Source organism: Arachis duranensis, chromosome 9, assembly GCF_000817695.3.
Source record: "Arachis duranensis cultivar V14167 chromosome 9, aradu.V14167.gnm2.J7QH, whole genome shotgun sequence".
Taxonomy (NCBI): Eukaryota; Viridiplantae; Streptophyta; class Magnoliopsida; order Fabales; family Fabaceae; genus Arachis; species Arachis duranensis.
In genome coordinates this window covers 114,188,216-114,205,451 of record NC_029780.3, presented here as the reverse complement: position 1 = coordinate 114,205,451, position 17,236 = coordinate 114,188,216, and the positions used below count along the sequence as shown (strand labels likewise).

At 36.6% G+C, this 17,236-nt stretch overlaps 3 protein-coding genes across 5 annotated transcripts; 1 reads left to right on the top strand and 2 right to left on the bottom strand.

The window, feature by feature from the left end:
- Positions 1-1,708, top strand: LOC107467280 (serine/threonine protein phosphatase 2A 57 kDa regulatory subunit B' beta isoform-like). The gene is made up of 2 exons (XM_016086324.3): positions 1-1,199; positions 1,271-1,708. Exons 1-2 carry the CDS (start codon positions 165-167, stop codon positions 1,607-1,609), a joined length of 1,374 nt encoding a protein of 457 aa, XP_015941810.1. The 5' UTR covers positions 1-164; the 3' UTR covers positions 1,610-1,708.
- Positions 1,709-2,027: 319 nt separating this feature from the next.
- Positions 2,028-12,990, bottom strand: LOC107467364 (transportin-1). Of its 2 annotated transcripts, none has more exons than XM_016086437.3 (30): positions 12,849-12,990; positions 12,334-12,574; positions 11,606-11,893; positions 10,948-11,037; positions 10,780-10,857; positions 10,601-10,681; positions 10,211-10,261; positions 9,684-9,769; positions 9,518-9,584; positions 9,373-9,429; positions 9,214-9,243; positions 9,070-9,129; positions 8,842-8,955; positions 8,551-8,664; positions 7,670-7,768; positions 7,221-7,346; positions 7,044-7,118; positions 6,789-6,860; positions 6,513-6,623; positions 5,787-5,870; positions 5,569-5,676; positions 5,204-5,305; positions 4,941-5,003; positions 4,777-4,851; positions 4,036-4,107; positions 3,838-3,962; positions 3,380-3,431; positions 3,232-3,300; positions 3,089-3,148; positions 2,028-2,823 (listed from the first exon to the last, which is right to left on the bottom strand). In XM_016086437.3, the coding sequence occupies exons 2-30, from the start codon at positions 12,514-12,516 to the stop codon at positions 2,740-2,742; spliced, it is 2,676 nt and encodes an 891-aa protein (XP_015941923.1). In that variant the 5' UTR covers positions 12,517-12,574; positions 12,849-12,990; the 3' UTR covers positions 2,028-2,739. The 2 variants fall into 2 exon arrangements, with proteins under 2 accessions (XP_015941923.1, XP_015941922.1); XM_016086436.3 differs by lacking the exon at positions 12,849-12,990 and adding an exon at positions 12,722-12,816.
- An 801-nt stretch (positions 12,991-13,791) lies between these two features.
- Positions 13,792-17,186, bottom strand: LOC107467485 (uncharacterized). 2 transcript variants are annotated; one of them, XR_001587879.3, is made up of 4 exons: positions 16,365-17,186; positions 15,765-15,947; positions 14,929-15,017; positions 13,792-14,315 (listed from the first exon to the last, which is right to left on the bottom strand). XR_001587879.3 is itself a non-coding variant. In XM_016086600.3 (3 exons), the coding sequence occupies exons 1-3, from the start codon at positions 17,022-17,024 to the stop codon at positions 14,994-14,996; spliced, it is 867 nt and encodes a 288-aa protein (XP_015942086.1). In that variant the 5' UTR covers positions 17,025-17,186; the 3' UTR covers positions 14,745-14,993. The 2 variants fall into 2 exon arrangements, 1 of the variants encoding a protein (XP_015942086.1); XM_016086600.3 differs by lacking the exon at positions 13,792-14,315 and having other exon boundaries at positions 14,745-15,017.
- Positions 17,187-17,236: the final 50 nt, after the last annotated feature.

Sequence of the window (17,236 nt, the reverse complement as noted above, 5' to 3'; positions counted from 1 at the left end):
TCACAGTCCATATGGCCTGATTACATTACCGGAGTTTCCGAGGCTTTTGCATAGAAACAGAAAGAACCAAGTCATTATATTAAAGGCAAGCTTTCAAGAATGAAGATTCTTTGTTAGGTGATAAAAGAAGAAAGCAAGAAGATTGGGTTGATCCATCAGAAAAGATGGGTAGCTTGAGAAACTCAAAGACACTCCATGACTTGTTTGTGCAAGAGAAGCCTCTCTTCCCCATTATTCAACACTCTCCAACTTCACCCATGAATGAAGATCTTCTCTCTGCTATCTCTTACTGCACCTTTGTCTTCACCTTCACTGACCCTCTTGAATCTCCAGCACAAAGAGATTCCAAGAGGATCCAACTTTCAAGGATCATTTCCATACTCAAATCTTCCAAGAAGCCATTGCAGCAAAGAATCTTGGCCCCATTGATCGCAATGATTCAAGCTAATCTCTTTAGGCCACTCTCTCCACCTGCCAACAACCCTTCTTGTTCTTCTTCTTCCTCCTCTTCCTCTTCTTCCGTCTGTGAACTCGCCGAGGACGAAGATCCTGTCTCCATATTCTCACCAGTTTGGTCACATCTCCAAATAGTATACGAAATTCTGCTCAGGCTTGTCATCACCATAGACTATGAAGCCTTGAGAGTGTACATGGATCAGTCTTTCCTCCTCAAGCTCCTATCACTCTTCCAATCAGAAGATCCGAGGGAACGCGAGAGCTTGAAGAATGTTTACCACAAGATATACACAAAATTCATCACGGATCGTTCCTTCATGAGGAAGTCAATGAAAGATGTGTTGCTGAACCATGTTTTCGAGATAGAAAGGCATCCGGGGATTGCAGAGTTGCTTGAGATATGGGGAACCATCATAAATGGATTTACCGTGCCACTCAAGGAAGAGCACAAGCTGTTCTTGATGAGAGTTCTGATTCCCCTGCATAAGACAAAAGGGATGCAGGTCTACCATAGGCAACTCGCTTATTGCGTTTCGCAGTTTGTGCAGAAGGAGCCAATGCTTGGTGCAGTTGTTGTTAGAGGGATCCTCAGGTATTGGCCTGTAACCAACACTCAAAAAGAGATCTTGTTCATTGGGGAGTTGGAGGATCTTGTTGACAATATTGACCCTGATCAGTATAGGAAGTTGGCCTTGCCATTCTGTACACAGATTACTAAATGCATTAACAGCTGGAATTCACAGGTTTGATTCACAAACTACATATTACTTGGTGTTGTTCCAATGCTTTTTGCTAATGAATGAATGTTGTATAGGTGGCAGAGCGAGCGCTGTATGTATGGAACAACGAACAGTTTGTGAAGATGGCGACGACTGGGATGGTGGAAGTGTTTCCGGTGATAGTAGAAGGGATGGAGAGGAACCTCAAGTGGCACTGGAGCAAGAATGTAAGGCAATTAACAGAAAGTGTGAAGGTGATGCTGGAAGAGATGGACCCAGAACTTTATACAAAGGGTCTCATTGACATGCAAAATAAACAAGCAGAGGCACACCAACTTGATATCAGGAGAAAAAAGAGATGGGAGATCCTAGAATTGGAAGCTGCAAAGAACAAATTTCTCAATCCACAACGTTCTATATGTGTCTCTCACTAGTATGCAACTTTGCGCTGCCAAAACCCACTTTTATTATGTAAACATAATATACAACTTTTGACTCCTGCTAGCAACGTGAGAATTTCTTTTTGAGTTTTTTTCTAATCATTCTCATTCCTCTATTTTTTTTTTTTCACATAATAGTATACAAAGAAAGATGGTATTCATTTAGTAGTGAACATAGCAAAAAAATAAACGGTATTCATTCTCAACATATTAAGTTAATAACCCAGCGGCTTAATTTTCACAATTTTCCAATGATCTCTCTCTAGAAACAGAAAAATCCTGTCCACAGATACAAAAACGGTTAAATAAACTTTACAGTCTTGTAGATTTATCTTTTGATCCAATTTCAATACAATTGCTGTTATCAAATGAAAGCATATAGTCACAATATAAATCATGTGATTATGGTCCATTGAACAAGAGAAATTAAGCTATTTAGTACATAATACTTATTCAGTTACGTGAAACAAAATTCAATCTCTAATATTTCAAAATTTTGGTCCTCTTCGCTGAAGGTTAAAAATTGTTCAACGAAGTATACATAAGTTCAGATATTTATTGTCTCAAATCAAAAATCAAATGCTGAGTTGCCTAAGGCAACACAGCTGAAATCTTTTTCAAATTGAGTTACAAATTACAAACAATGTAATAAATAAAGACGTTGAAAACAACTGTAGCCAGATCACATAATAACCCCCCAACCCTCTCTCTTAATCCCCATCTCCCTCCTCTCTTTGGTGGTACAAAACTGTGTAACAAAGGCACAAAAAAAACCTATTAACTCAAACTAAAACATTTGAAAAACTGTGATGACGAACACAAGGGTCTAGTAAAAATCCTAGCCTTTTTTAGTTAAGGCTTTTAACTATAAAGACAACAAAGAATCAAGCATTTCCGGAAGGTTGAAAGTCATCCCCTGTACATTTCCCGTGGGAAACACCATCCAATGAGGTCTTCAAGGCCTTCGAAACGGCAATAATCATCAAACCTCAAACGAATTGTATGAATACTGAGACCCCTGACTGAAAACTTGGACTGAGAATAAGCTCCTGCTTAACATGATTCATGACAGCAATATATAGCTCGACAACACACATGACCAACAATGTCAATGCAGACGTAAATTATACTTGATATTTCGAAAGCTTTTCTTTTATCGGGGGCTCCAAAGCAGACATACACTGGTCCCATGCTCCGTTACGCAGCATCTATAGCATATAAGATGGAACATTCCTTACCAGTTAGTTCATGTCCTCTTGATATGTAAATTTCATTTAGGAAATCAGGATTAAAAAATGAAAATGTTAAAAATAGCAAATTTTACACCAGAGGGCCACAGACAAAGAACTCTACCAAGATGGTGAAAAGTGCTACTCCATAAATTTATATCCTCATTTTTGATAAAATAAAAACTGCAGCTTCCATGAATTTATTCCTAAGCAGATGGATTCTTTTCAGATACGCAACACTAACCTGTTTATATCCATGCAAAACCTGGCAGACTTCATTGTGTAAATCTTCACTCCTTATTTCCTATAGAAAGAAATAGAGTTTTATTACACACACCCAGAAACCCTGGAAAACTTTGAATTTTAAGATTAGCATGCAATACATACATGCCAACTTGCTATGGCTGTACACATATACACAAGTGAACTTAGAGCTCCAGAAGGATTAGCTTTGACCTGAGAACAAACAGAGAGCTCAGATATTAACTTTCACAATCTACACGTAAAACATTCACTGCAAATAGGAGGAACATACCATAGCACATAGACCTCTAAAAGCGTCTTCTTTCTCAACATCATCCCGTATCCTGCAACAAATCCAGGGAGCTAAATCAACAAACATGATATCTTACAGAGAAACAGTGGACAATTAAGCAAAAGCATGCCCAATTCCTAAAGTAAAGATATTCTGTAGACACACTTTTACTCTCTTTTATATGTTGTGCGCTCTATATACCAAGAAACTATATATCAAGAAAGGACCAAGGTGCCACCATTTACCAGTTTCTAAAGCATCAATAATTCAATATCAGATCTTAAGACAAACAAATAAAGCCAAATGCCTAGCTCAAGAAAGAAATACAACCATAGCATCTATATTCTCTATATAGTGATTACACCTTTGTCAGTTTTATAGCGCACAGAAAAAACAAAAGATATTTGTCAGGGGGATCATGGATGCAAGTCATGGGCAACGGAATTTCAACGACTTACATCGACAGAGCAGTGCACCAAGGTTGCATGAAATGCTCCATATGTGGAGATACAAGTTCTGGACAGACCCATGCAAGCCTCCCTAGTGTTATTGCGCTGTTTTCTATGAGTGACTTGTTGAGTCCCTAATAAACAAGAAGACAATCAGAAACTATACATGAATGCAAGGTTTATTAAAGAGTGTGATTAGAAAATTACCTCTGCATGCTGAAGAATTGGGACAAGGCATGAAATTACAGTTAAAACAATGGGAGAAACTTCCTGACGAACCTGACATAAAGATCATAATTTATGTCAACAGATCTATCTAAAAGATAAATAACTATGAAATAGTTAATGTCAAAAGCTATTCACTCTAATAACAGATGGAAACTCATGATCGAAAAAAGAAACCACATAGACATAAATATCAGATAACAAAATTTGCAGAATATTTGAGCTGAGACTCCAATGCCAAGTTATAGGAATCTATTCCAAAACAAGGAGTTGGAGCAATTGTGATTTCTTCAAAGATATCCAAAGCCTAATGTCTAACAAGAGTGCCATTCAACTATTGGTCAGTTTAGATAAATAACATGCTTTCCGAAATTGTCGCATATCACAGAAAGTTTAGTGAATGCATAAAACTCTGACAGACCTAGATAATCCCCAACCATCTAAAAAAATGCCTATTAAATATATAAATAGATTGAAATACTCTCCAGAACTAAAACAATCATATTGCTATGAAATTTCATAAGACAAAAATACATAAGCGGAAAATTAAAGATAACAGCCAAATAGCAGTCACAAAGAGCAGAGCCATTTGTCCTAATTGGCTTTTGAAACAAACAGTTTAAAACTACATTATGCACATAACTCTGACTAAGCCAATTAGATTCCAGCTACGATACAGTTCTACAAGATTTAGTCAGAGTGTAGCATATAACATTAGCATACCTTAACTGCAAGTTCTCCAATAGCCCAGCATGCATTATTTGCTACTGAAATAGCCTCTTTAACCTTAGAAATTTCCTGTATAGATAACATAGTACATTAGTAAAATAATTGAAAAAATACAACCACTCAGCTGAACCCTAAACTAATACCAGAAATACACATACCAGCTGCTTGGCTGCAGCCTCAAGAAACTCAGACAAACGAGGGTGCAAATGAATTGGGCATACCTAATCAAATTACAGTAGAATAATATCGTCAACAAAGATACAGAATAAAACTGTTCCATCCCAACCAACAACCCTTTTTTAAAAAATAATAATACTAATAATAATAAAGAAGATAATTTGAGCCTTTCAAATGTGTCAAACAAAATATAAGGACCAAAAAGCCAATCCTGTTGGTAGCTTGAGTAATGCAAAGGTCTTACTCGAGCAAGGTCTCCAAGTAATGCAAAGGCACTTTGTCGAACATCAGGAGCGTCATCCACACAGCAATGCAGAAGTAGGTCCCTCAAGGAACATTGTGAAACCTGCAGAAGTGTACATATCAAGGTGTCAAACAGCATAAGATGGGAAAGTCCAGAAGATGCAGAATTTGAGCATTAAAAACTGAAACAAGATTACAAAATAACATAATTATTTTGAATGTAAATTCTGATGCTCGGAACAAAAAGTGAACAGGTGAAGTTAAATATCTAAAAAGCACTATATCATATTGGCGCCATGTATATGGCTGTCTTTGTAATAAATTTACAGTAGTTATTCAGCAATATATAGATTTTTCCATGGTTACCAGACTCTCTATTCCGCTGCCAAGACCCTCTGCTAGTCCTGATAGCAGATCAAGAGAGCATACAATGAACTCCTTGTCATACTGAACACCAGCTGCAACAGGATCAGCCTGAAAATAGAAGTATACACTGGACATGTTAGGAGAAAATATAAATCGCACCCATTACCTTCACATTAAACTGAATACTAATTGATCGAATCAATCAAAGCGACCATAACCTTTGCAAATTGTTGGGTCTGGATTATATTTATGCACCTCTTAAATACTGGTTCAGCAAACTGAGAGAATCCTGTGCCCAATGCCTGTTCCAAACAAAACACAATAATTTATATCAGATGCAAGGAAATGCATTGATGCCACAAAGATATCCCATATAAACCTTTTAGAATTATAGGAAAATTTCCTTAAAGCAGGTATAAATAGCTCTTGAGAATGATATCTTACAACTACTAGCAGAAAACACATATTTAGACAAAATATATGGACTAAACTTTCAGTATGAGAAATAAATCATTATGAAATGCAGCAGAAACCATATCATTAAGTTGACTGTAGTAGAACCTTGTATGCAAAAAGCAAAGGTGTAATAATGGAGCTTATTATCAACATAAATAGCACCAATAAGATGAATCAAATGTGGCCACAACTTTCAAAGCAACTGAAACTTAAACCAACAATTGTAATTCTGAAGCTGCTTGGATCATGCTAGTAATGATGGCAGTAAAGGAAAGTACTGAAATTGCCAATTTAGTTATTTTGATTTATTACAACCAAATCATGAAAATATTCAGAGATGCATGTGAGAACTGGAAATCAAAGCATACCGTAGAAGTTACAAAATTGACAGAAAACAGAGGACCTATACTGAGACATCAAAATGTGAAATAAATGTTTTCAAAGTACATATCAAAGTACATATCATATCAAAAAAGTGCGGTGCATACATGTGCTATAGATGTAAAGCATTCCAAGAGAGGAAAGAGATCTTTGTCTGAATTTGAAAGTTGCTGCCATTTCTCTATTAATGGTGGCATGAGAATGTCAAGATAAACAGGCTGCAAAACAAGGAAAGAAGCAAGTTCATATGGAAATGCATTAGACACAAAAGAATTCAAATATCTCGATAATAAATTAAGAAAAATAATCTAAGAGAAAAAGAGAAACTTCTACTTAGCGAAGGTTGCTTATCCTTCCATGGGAAGCTATTAAAAATAACATACCTGATTCAGCTCCCCACCAACAGCTTCAGCTAGAGTTCCAATGGCATCATATACAATTCTGAGATTTCGTCTCTAAAGTTTAGAACAAGAAATCACAATTGAAGATGTATGAGCATGCATGCGATGAGAAGAGGAAAGTGATACAATACAGTAACAATTAAGTGGTGTTCATCCCAATGAAGTTCAGTTTGCAAGAAACGTAAACAAGAATTGTGTATCGTCATTGCAATGAAAAGACGAATGTCAGAAAATAACCTGATATTTCCCAAACGCTAGCATCAGGTGCTTCAATATAATTTCTAATCGTGGTGCCAACTCTTCTGCAGCCTCCTGTTTGAAGTAAACCAAATGTGGGCCATACATAAAATTAAGTAAATTGGATAACTGAATATGATTCATTAGGCGAAAACAAACAGATATTGTAGTCAGAACCTCTTCAAGTGTTGCAAAAGCTGAACAAGCAGCCTCTTGCACCCGCTTATTATCATCCAAAATTCTTCGAAGAAGACCCATAAGAACACTATCAAATTGGTCATAGCCTTTTGGGTGTCCAATACCCTAACATAGGCACATGTAAGAATTCAAACAATAAGAAAAATAACAACTAAATACACATATAACAGGTTCCATTATATTTATCCATTTATGTATCAACAAACATTGGATATCAATTCGCCAAGTATTCATCCTGTTTCTATTTTTTAATAAGTTGGCTAACCAATAGCACTTAAGGATCCTTGTAGAAAGTAGTTTTCTGATTTCAATTCAGAAACTATTTAACTATTATAATAATAATGATAATGATAATAATAACAATAATAAAAAGTGCCAAGGAACAGAGTTGTGTAACTGCAGGGGAGGGAACAGAAACTTATTCATACCTGAACAATAAATTTGCTAAACCGAGAGAGTGTCCAGCATGAAATACTTCGTATCAAAGGAAACTTATCATCAAGAAGGGGGATTAGAAATGCCACAATCTACAAATGCAGTATAATGAATTATTTTAATGCTTTGCATCAGTGAGCAAGAAATAAGTGATAAACTTATGAGAATAAATTGAAAAGCTTTCATGAGTGAATAAGCATAAGAAATAAATAAATTAGATCATAAAATAAAACAAGGGTCCATCAGGACATCAGGTATGAATGCCAGTTATGAGACTGGAATTTAACCAGCATCAAAAAAATGTTTTACCTCTTTTTAGCAAATGAATAAAATTCAGAAAACTAACATACAGACACTCACACACAGCAACATAATTGTGTGTAAATCAGGTAGCATGAAAGAAGAAACAACAACAGCACAAAGAGTTTTTCAGAGTGCAAGTTGTAATTTTTAGTTTTTGGATAGGAGCAGCTCTACTAAGAGGGTAAATTTATCTAGAATGCAGCAAAAGTCTTAGTCAGCAAGTCAGGAGACAACCTATCAAAACAACAGTAAGCTACAAATACTGTAGACAGAAAATACAGAAACATTGGACTCATAAGCTCATTCAGTTGTGGATATAGGGACAAAGACACTTTTTCTGTCCAAATTCTTATATTTACTATACTTTCTAAAAGTAGAAACAAAAAATTATCCATTTGTGTCTGTATTTCTATCTCAGAGACAATCCAAACACCACCAAAGTATTGAAACAAAAATTACACAAACTGATGATAGCATGATTTAATCAAACTTCAAACAAGTTAAACTAAATTTTCCCACAATTACACCTTCTGCCAAGGATTAAAGTCATCAGAACCAAACAACAGAATACCTCAGCCAAATGAGGATAAAGACCATTGATGCAACCCTCTCCTATCGCCCCAAGAGCCAAGACAGCAGCTTCCCTTTCTTTCCAAGCATCATCACCAGCAGTTGACAACTTGGCCTGCACATAGCCACATATTCTTTACCAACTTAGTATATCTCAGAATGGAGTCATACATTGTACAGAATTACTAAAATAGTGCCTCCACGTCAAGAAGTAACTCTATTAGTTACTACGATGTCCCCATTTTGAGAATTTGAACCTGTTCCAAAATCACGATGACAAAATGTATATAACCTGAACAATAGGCATCAAAGTTGGAAGGATCTCATCTCCAAACACATTTGAGAGAATATCTAGAGCGGCAGCACTGCATTTCCGTAGATTCCATGTATTGACAACGTCATCATCCTGTAAACATGAGAGAAAGAAAATACATATTTAGATGAGGGAAATGTAGAGTTAGAATCGAAAATATTAATCAAATACTGAGAAAAGGAAAGTGAAGAATCAGATAAAACGTACATCATCATCGATTTCATCTGATCCATGAAACCTTGATACATGAAATCGCGGTTTAAGATCCTGTGATATTAACCCATTAAACGAGGAAAAAAGATGGTTTCAAACCAAAGAAGATCCGGTAACTCAATCAATAAGCAATTATACCTGGTCTCGATCTGGTTGAGATCCTTCTTCCTAAAAGGAAACAAAAAAAAAGTAGAAATAAAAACTAATCCATGGCAAAAAGAATGATAAAGTTAACCAAAAATCGTTCTTTAATATATTGAGAAAAAAGACTTATTAATGAGAAGGAAAGGAGAGAACCTCAGCTTCAACAAGAGATTCGTCGTCATCTGCATAAGCCATGTTTGACAACAAAATCTACATGATGCAACAGATAAAGTTAATGACCAAACTCAAAGACAGGCAGTAAAGCAGTTATTAAGGAAACAAGTGTAACCACTTTTACCGGAATTAAACGAGGCAAGAATTCTCGTAAATTTTCAGGTGGCAGTTGAGCATCACAATATGCAGACCTGCAATATGAATTGTTAAAAAGAAAAGGAACCAAACGTCCAAATATTTAAAGGGCAGAAATTTACTTGAGAAAATAACAACCACAAATAAAAGAGTACCAGAATTCACAGGCTTCGAGGGCAACTTCATCATCTGTGTCCTTGTTGACTTGCAACATGTACTCAATCACATTCCTTAAATGTGGCTGCAGTGCAGAGGACAATTGTATCAGAAAAGGAGATGATACAGGTAGTATTAATTTTAAGGAAAAGTGGAAAACATCTGGCTATAGGCAAGACATTTAGTCCTTGCTTGTTCAAGTGGGGTGATTTTTTGTATCTTTTGATAAAAGAAGAATATCACTGAGACGAAGAGAAGATTAGAAATGTACTTGAGGAAAATAAAGCATAGATGCAACATAAGAATGTAAAAACATGGCTACATAGTTGGACATTAAACTTTCCAAATGAAATACATTATTTCTGTCATATAACACCTACCCCAAAAGTTTAATATATTAAGTGAAGTCTCATAAATGCTACGTTAACACTCATAAATTTTAAGCAAATAACAAATTCCCCACGTTATCTTCTAACATATTCTTATTAGCTAATAAAACTTCAGGGAATCAAAACAAGATGCTCACCTCTAAGAAAGATGGACGAACTTCAATTAGCTGGACAAACGCTGCACAAACCTGAACATCAATGTAAACTCGGATTGATTCATTGTTTCTAACATTGATCAGTAACAGTAAAAATCCACAACAAATAAGAGAAAAATCAAACAACTCCTTGCAATAAGCAGTAAAAAATTAAAAGGATAGCAACATAAAAAAAAAATTAACAGGGTCTAGTGCTAGTCTTGACACTCCTTGGTTATAAATATAAAATTCACATACAACAAAGTAGAATATGCAGCAAACAGAGTGAAAGTTAATGACAAACAAAAATATACTGGATAGAGAGGAAGCATTAGATAATTCAGCAATAACAAAATTGAAAAATTAAAATGTATATCTTTGGTAAGAACTAACCAATTTCCGCACTTCAGAATTAGGGTCATTTGAAAGGATAAATAAACCTTGGAGATATTGATCCATGGATACGTACAAGGCCTATAAAAGAGTGATTAGATCATTAATACAATTGTAAACACCAATACTATATTTAATAACCACATAACTGAGGTGATAAAGTCTCTTAATATACTTACAGTAGGCATTAACATAATGTACTGATTTACAGAACCCAATGACAGCTTTCTTAATGAAGCATGAGGTGACTGGAAAAACTATTAAAAAAGGGGAAAATAAGAGGATTGAGGATAAAGGTACAGAAAGTACACAAAAACAAAACATAAAGAATAAAATACTGATGTTACCCGAAATAATCTGGGGAGAAATATGTTAATAGGGCGCTCTGCTAACCCAGGTACTTCAGCATCAAGTACTTGGGGAATATCCTCACAGATCTGCATCGGACAGACACAGGTGTTATTGGAAATAAATGTTTATGAAATTTGAGGTATTAGTTGCTGAAACTGGAATATCTCCAACTAGTTAAAAACTCAGTAGTCAGTACATACACAACCTCTCTGCTCACAAGTTTAATATTTTAACTTTATGTATAGCATTAGCCTATAGCAAAAATGAAAAGCTGAAGGCAAAATTGCAAGAACTTAATTTGCAGGAAATCTCAAGAAATGACAGGACATGTCTGTTATCAAGCTTCTAAGACTAAATCTCATATGTGATTCAACATTATGGGTAGCAGGAAGGAAAATGATCAGCTAAAGAGAAACTGGATGGACATACTCTCACTTTAGTTATAGGTTTTATTTACACTTTTCATCTCTTCAGTTTCACTGATGTCCAACTTTTGGTCAGTTTAGACTATAACAAAGTCATTCTTATATTCTTCAAAAATGACTAAATCATCTCTATAGTTTCACTGAAGTCCAACTTCTGGTAACTACACAATAGAAATACCTCAATTTTCTTTGAAGATACATTATCCTGAATCTAAAATGAAGAACATACCTTGGATAATGCATCCATTGCACCTTCCATGTGACTCAAATCATTACTGTCCAAGCAAGTTACAAGGGCTTGCAACAATTCAGGCCAGCCTGAAACTCCACCTAATTGAACGACAACACTAATAATAGTTCCAGCAGTGGACCTTATGTGCCTATCTGATGCCCCAAGACACGGCAGCAACTCGGATTTCACATACTGTTGGTATGCAGGAAGCAACGATTTATATGTGCTTCTGAGGTTATTCTTCAGATAAAGACCCGCAGCTTGCCTAACCTCCACTGATGTTCCCTATTGAAAACCAAATAATCACATTCATCAACGAGTTCCAACGCTACTAGAGCTTATTTAGAACGTTCAAATTGAAAAGATTCCAACACAAACAGCCTATGCCATCACAAACATATATAAAAGTTCCCTCATCCCAAAAACAACAGCAGGCGATCCTCATCATCCATTCACACCAAAATCAAAGCATATCAGTGAAATCCAAAGTGCATCCACCAGTCAAAATTGAAGGCATAAAAAAAAAGCAACGAATCATTCAAAAAAGATAAAAGGTCGCAAAAGAAACAATACAATAAACCCTAGTATTTTCAATACCAATGCGAAATTAAGCACCACAAAAATTAGAACCGACTCCAGCTGAGCATTGGAAACAAAAACCATACTTAACACCAAAAAATTAAATTAAAAAAAAAAAGAGCTGAGAAGTGAGAATTGATGGAAACCTCAGCACGAGAGAAGATGAAGGCGAGGTAATTGTTGAAGTCGGGGAACTGAGAGTAGTGCTGAAGGTGCTGCCAAATCTGAGCCTTGTCAGCGGAAGAAGAATGCGAAATCTGCTGCTCGAGGAGGCCGCAGATCTCCTTGAACCCTTGCTCCTGTGGCTGCCACGTGGCAGTCGCCGCCATCGCTACCGGAATAAGGAGAGAACGGGGAGGGCGGCGCGGTGGTGGCGTTTGGTGGAGGCTGAGGAGAAGGAATGAAAGAGGAATTAGCTGGCGCAACGCAACGCAAAAACGAGGGCAGAAAAACGACACGAGTTTTTAAATAAAACGCAACGCCACCCCTTTGGCTTGTTTTGTTTGTTGCAAAACACAAAAATAATCTCAAAACCTTTTTGTTTCTGCCAGCAAAGAAGAGGGGTCAGATCAGGGTCTATCAGACTATCACTCTCTTATTCTCTGCCTACTACTACTATTACTACAACACTTACTACTATACTTACTCTACTTACTAGTACCTCTTTCTTGTGTTATTTTGGTATGGAGCCCTTCACTTTGCTTCATTGCTTCTTTGTTTGGGCTTTCTTATGCCATAGAATCGAAAAAACCCTCATCATATAATTCAAAAATCATATGCCCATCAATAATTGCTTCATCCTTGTCACAAAAAATAATATTATATATGCTATCAGAATTATTTTAGTATATAATTATATATATTCTATCTATGCTGGCTAGATCTTGATTCTTGAGTGAATAAACATTAAGAATGATACTGTGGCACTCATTCACAAACCTTACGGGGCAGTAGATATATCGTTATTGTGAGCAACATGTGTTACATGATCCAGAGGGCTATAGACCAAATTCAATACCCAAAATCAAGGCTTTATTTAACTGGTATAACAATTAATGATGTCGGCACCCAAAATCAAGGCTTTATGGATCATCATAATACTTTTGTAATCAGTGAAGCTAGGCGTCCAAACACGCTGTGCGGACGCAGCTGCCTCTTCTTCATGCTGCTACTTCTTCCCCTTCTCCTTCTGACTCCTCCTCCTTCGATATCGTTGTCATCGTCTTCTCGGTGCATATCACAAAAACTTTGGTATGCAACATTTTTTAAAAGACTACATATTCATAATATTGACTCACTTAACTAATAAAATATCTTTGCGCCAAAAATTTATGTACTATGCAAAATCAAAAATTTCTGTAATATATTAATAAATTTGTATTATGTTTTGTGCTATATCAATAAATTTCTCTGCTCTCCAAAAAATTTTGTACTGCAGAAACACAGAAAAAGAAGTTATAAAAACACTTATACATGAGCATCACTATTTTGTAATAATCACCATAGAAACCGAGTCTCAGCTAAATGGAAAATAAAGAAATTAAAATCAAATTGATAGTCCCCACACAAACAAATAACTAACTCATATTGGTAAAAGAAGTGTCTTGATTAAAGGCAACGGTAATCATTCACTATAAACAACACTAAAACATGGAATATACAGAGTTGAACATGCATTACAATGTTTGGAGCAAAAGGCACTATTCTATCGAGAGACCCCACTCTGTCAATACAACTTATTGCTTGTTCTCGGAAATCGGGAGTAAGAGAACCATCATCATCAATGGATATCTTTCTTCCAATTCCATGTCGACTGTCATAGGTACATTTCATAACATCTTTGTCCACCATGTTGATACCATTCTTTTAAATCTCTTTTAAGTTCCATTCCCAATGTACTGTTGAATAAAGACAGTGGAATGACACCAACATACAAATCACCATGAAAGATGCAGGACCCTGATTTTGTATGTACCGGCAATTGCTTTCTGTTCACATCCCAGCAGCAACAGCATGAGTCATGGACTCGACATGGAAAAAAAACCACAGCTGCTTCAAAAACTCTTTAAGTTTATGGTTTCATTAAAAGGAAAATTCCTTGAATTACATCACCATAGGTTGCATAGTCCTGAGAATCAATCAAGTAGAATATATCAGTTAATGAATCAGTTACCAAAATATGCACTGCTTGTCAAACCTTTTTTCCTATTGTGCTTTAACATTGATAGGGGAAAAAAATCCCCAAAAGAAGAGACAGAAAACAACCAGATTAAACATATTAAACATATATTCGTAATGTTTAAGAAATAAGATGAGAAGGTTAGCTATTAGGCACAGTTCCCTTGTATTGGTAATGTTCACACTAGAAGGTTTAATCAATAGAGTACATGCAGTATACGCAAATCACAGAATAGCATAGCTTGTGTTTCTGCAGTGTATAATCTATCATGCTATTTAATTTAGAGCAATCAACAGTTCCCAATTCCAAAAAATACAACAAAAAGTAAATATTTTGATTTTGGACAGAGTAATTCACTAATCCTTTTACACATCTCAATTCATATGAAAACAACTGAATATAGTATTGCCAATTTGCCATTCGGCTAAGCTAAAACAGTACAAGTGTTCTTTATGGTTGTTATGGTGTATTTTTCCACATTCGGCCTATCTAGATACAATGTTGCATGTTGACATATCAACAAATGATACATCATTGTATCGCGATAACTGTAGTTCAGTACCTAAAGTTTAGAGTTCAGGATGACCATGAGCCATACAGTCCATTCCCAAAGTTTAACATCCAAAATCATCCTTTTTGTTTCTCCGCAGCCTGCATACAGAAATAAGTCGATACCAGTAAGGAAATGCATAGAAAAGCATTTATGAGACACTGAGCACACAATGCATAGAAAAGCAGGTAACTGAACAAAGCTAAAGGAAATGCATCCAGTCATCCAGGCTACATATAACACCAAGCTTGAAGAATTCTACATCGAAGCCATTTATCAGCATTCAATCACATCTTTTTTAGGATAAAATTCAAAGGAATTTCAATAGTCAATAGCAGTACAATGGCAACTCCTGATAAAATTAAATTAGAGACACGTGTGAAATATAAGATTTTATCACCAGAAAACCCATTCATGAAACATCATAAGAGCTGTAATTCTCAGGTTAAGCCTAATAAAAGCTTCAGGCAGTCACGCTAAGAACTTCAAAAAACAATATCCATGGTAGCATTAGTTACATCCTCACATATACCGACTAGCAATTACAATGATGAAAGCAAGCAAACACCAAATTTAGGAGACCAGATAAAGGATCAATCAATGAAGCAATCCATTATTCAAGTAACCAAAACCACTTAAAAGAAAACTACTATAAATTCCACAACAGCATCAGCTACTAGTGACTTCAAAACACAGACAATAAAATAGAATCTTAGACGACAATATCCACTCAAGAAGTTGTAAGTTGCAACTCAGTAGATGAAATACATGCTAGTAGTAGCTAAATAGAAGAAATCCCATAGAGTCTACCACAATTGAAATGAACAATGAGAATGAAAATGTCAGACCTTCTGCAGTTTCTGAAGAACAGAATTCTCGAAAGCTTGATGCCCAGCCCCAACCAGATTATTCATTCTATCAACTTCTACGGCCTTTGGTGCACTTGAAGAATCTGCTTTGGTTATGGGTTTGAGCGGTACGACCAGCAATGGATTAGCAAGGTGACCAATCATACTTCCTGTTGCATTAACCTGAGTAGAGCAGGAATTACAGACAAGAAAATAAATAAATAAATAAATAATACAAGCATTAAAACACAAACAGAAAGCAAACAACATGCAAGCCGTTAAATACTATCTAAAAATAAAAACTACAATAAATTTCCACACGAGAGAGAGAGAGAGAGGGAGAGAGATTGGAACACACAAAAAAAGAAACAGCAACAACAATCAAGGCTTATACCTCCCAACATACATGGATCAATCAACACCCTTGAACCCTATCCAAAAATAAAAATTTCCACTACATCATATCTATCATGAGGTCTTCTTCTCACAATTCCCCATGAATTCTTCATACTCTAACTCTTTTCTAATCACAAATAGAAGTATCCCAAAACCTTTTAAGAAAAGAAAGAAAGAAACTTGATCAATGGAATAGAAACTTACAGCTCCTTCTTTATTGGCCATGACAACAAGAGCAGAACCCTTCTTCTTACCACCCTTGATGACCACATCTTCCACTTCACCAAACTTGCTAAACAACTCCCTCAGCTTACTCGCCGAATAATCCTCGCCCGTTTTCTCCCACGAAACCTTCAGAATCTTCTCATGTTCCAACGCAACACCGCCACTCTTCGCCTCCGTCTTCTTAGCCGCCGGAGAAGCAGCAGCCTCCGGCGCCCCTTTCTTCGCAAGCATAGCCCTAATCCTCGCAATCTCTTCCTTGAGCTGCCTCGCAATCCTCTCCTCCTCTTCCCTGGCCTTCGCGGCAGGATCAGGAGCAAAGGCATCGCGTTCCCTCTGCTCGAGATCGGAGACCATCTTGCGGCGCTTACCGTCGCGCTGCTCCTGGCGGCGCTGCTGGTCGCGCTTAACGCGCAAGAGATCATCGAATAACTTGCGAGCCTTATCGTCCTTGAGAATCTCGTAGGAAGCTTTGAGGTTCTGGAAATTGGAGTGGGCGTTGGGGTCGTCGGGTCTCTTGTCAGGGTGAAGTTCACGCGCCTTGTTCCTGTAAGCCTTTATGATGTCCTTTTCGGTGAGTTTGGCGCCTTCTTCACCCGATGGAAGCCCCAGCACATGGTAGTGGTCCACGTTTGCGTCCATTGTTGCCGATTCCCGAGCGGAATGTGGGTTTCTCTGCTTTTGCAAACCCTAACGGAACTCCAAACCCTAACTCTATTGGGGTTCGTTTGTGAGTTGGCCAGTTGGGGTTACGGAGAATACGACAGTCAATAAACTACGTCGAGAGATGTATTTTGCGTCACAAAAATGTGGAATATATCTAAAAGTTATAAATAGCGATTTTGGCACCTAGA